Source organism: Octopus bimaculoides, chromosome 5, assembly GCF_001194135.2.
Source record: "Octopus bimaculoides isolate UCB-OBI-ISO-001 chromosome 5, ASM119413v2, whole genome shotgun sequence".
Lineage (NCBI taxonomy): Eukaryota > Metazoa > Mollusca > Cephalopoda > Octopoda > Octopodidae > Octopus > Octopus bimaculoides.
The window spans coordinates 22356035-22357574 of record NC_068985.1 but is presented as its reverse complement, the minus strand read 5'-3'; the positions used below and the strand labels follow the sequence as shown (position 1 = coordinate 22357574).

General features: G+C 33.5%; 1 protein-coding gene across 1 annotated transcript in view; it reads right to left on the bottom strand.

Annotated features, from left to right (window-relative positions):
- The window catches only part of LOC106883085 (lysosomal alpha-mannosidase), a 51033-nt gene extending 49697 nt beyond the window's left edge, over positions 1-1336 (bottom strand). The window contains exon 1 of the mRNA XM_014933977.2: positions 982-1336. Coding sequence (XP_014789463.1) covers positions 982-1074 — 93 coding nt within the window. The 5' untranslated portion in view covers positions 1075-1336. The remainder of the gene's footprint in view (positions 1-981) is intronic.
- Positions 1337-1540: the final 204 nt, after the last annotated feature.

The window sequence follows — 1540 nt, the reverse complement described above, 5'->3', positions numbered from 1 at the left end:
CATGAATTCGTAGAAAATTTCATTAAAAAATATCCTTTTTTCTGAAAGTTATCCAAAGTCGGGGGTGCAGAAATCTGGGTAAATTTTCAGATTAACACCCGCACGATTTTCACTAGGGTGTTAGGGTTAGGGTTTTAGGGTTAGAGTTTTAGGGTTAGAGTTTTAGGGTTAGGGTTAGGGTTTTAGGGTTAGAGTTTTAGGGTTAGGGTTAGGGTTAGGGGACAGAATTCCCACCCTAACACCCTAGTGAAAATCGTGCGGGTGTTAATCTGAAAATTTACCGAAATCTGTAGTTATGCCATATATATATTGACTACATTGGCCAATGTCTTTGTTTCGTTTTTAAAGAAAGAGATCCTGTTGGCCTGTTTACATGTTTCGTTTTCTTTTTAAACGGAAAATTGAATTTATTTTTTTATTTTACACAACTGTTACAACGTATTTGATTAAATATATATATTCCACATTAAAATACAAACCCAGAACAGAAGTAAACATAATCATGAGCGAAAAAATGGAAAATAAAGAAAAAAAGAAAACATTAATTCAACTGTGTTGTCGTCGTCGTCCTTTTTGTCGAGTTATTTTATTGTTGATTATTCTTTAGATATTTTAAAAATATCTTGGATTATATTATTTAATGTATCCTACCCCTTAAGACATGTAATTCGTGAGAAGAGACTGACTGCTATAGCTAGCAAAGCGAAAAATTACGTGGAGGCTTCCTACCAACTTTATAGATGAATGAGCAAAACTTGTTAGCTTTAAAATGAATGGTAAATCAGAACTAGCGTCACTTTGTTTTCTTTATTTTCTTTCGCACAATAACAACACAAAATCTCTTCGACTGCACTGACGAAAACAAACCCGGATCTCAAAACCAGTTTGTGTAATTGCCTGGCTAGAATCTTATTTACTTCTATTATCACGGCATCTTAATAAATTGGGCACAAAAAATATTTCGAAGTTATTTATTCTTACCTGATAACCGCAAGACGATGCATGAAAAGGGTAGGCTTGGTTCCCTACAACCAGTAGAAAGCTAAGAAAAATACAAATAACTCCAGTCGTCATCCTTATAACACTGTCATTAAAATGATGTTTGAAGAGAAAAAGCAGCAATAACGAAAACAAAGTCAAACGAAATATATGTGCTGTCGTGTAGCGTTTTTAAATATCATAAAACTGTTGAGAGAGTCATTGATATGTTATATATATATATATATACATATCTTTTCCTTAAATAAGGCTAGAACATGTGACATAAACTATCAACTGAGCTAATATCAAAGTTCGTTAGTTATTTTAGAGTTTGTTCCCTTGACAAACGCGCATATTAACCGATTAGTGATGATCAGCTGGCATTCTGTTTGATAAAAGTCTATCATATAAAGCAGTGATATTATTGGACAATTATTTAGCCACTCTACAGAGACTGCGCGACGATCAACCAAACGTCTAGGAGGAGAAATAAATATCAGAAAATGATGGATGCAACTTGTGAAAAAAAATAGAGTAGTAGTAGTAGTAGTAGTGGTGG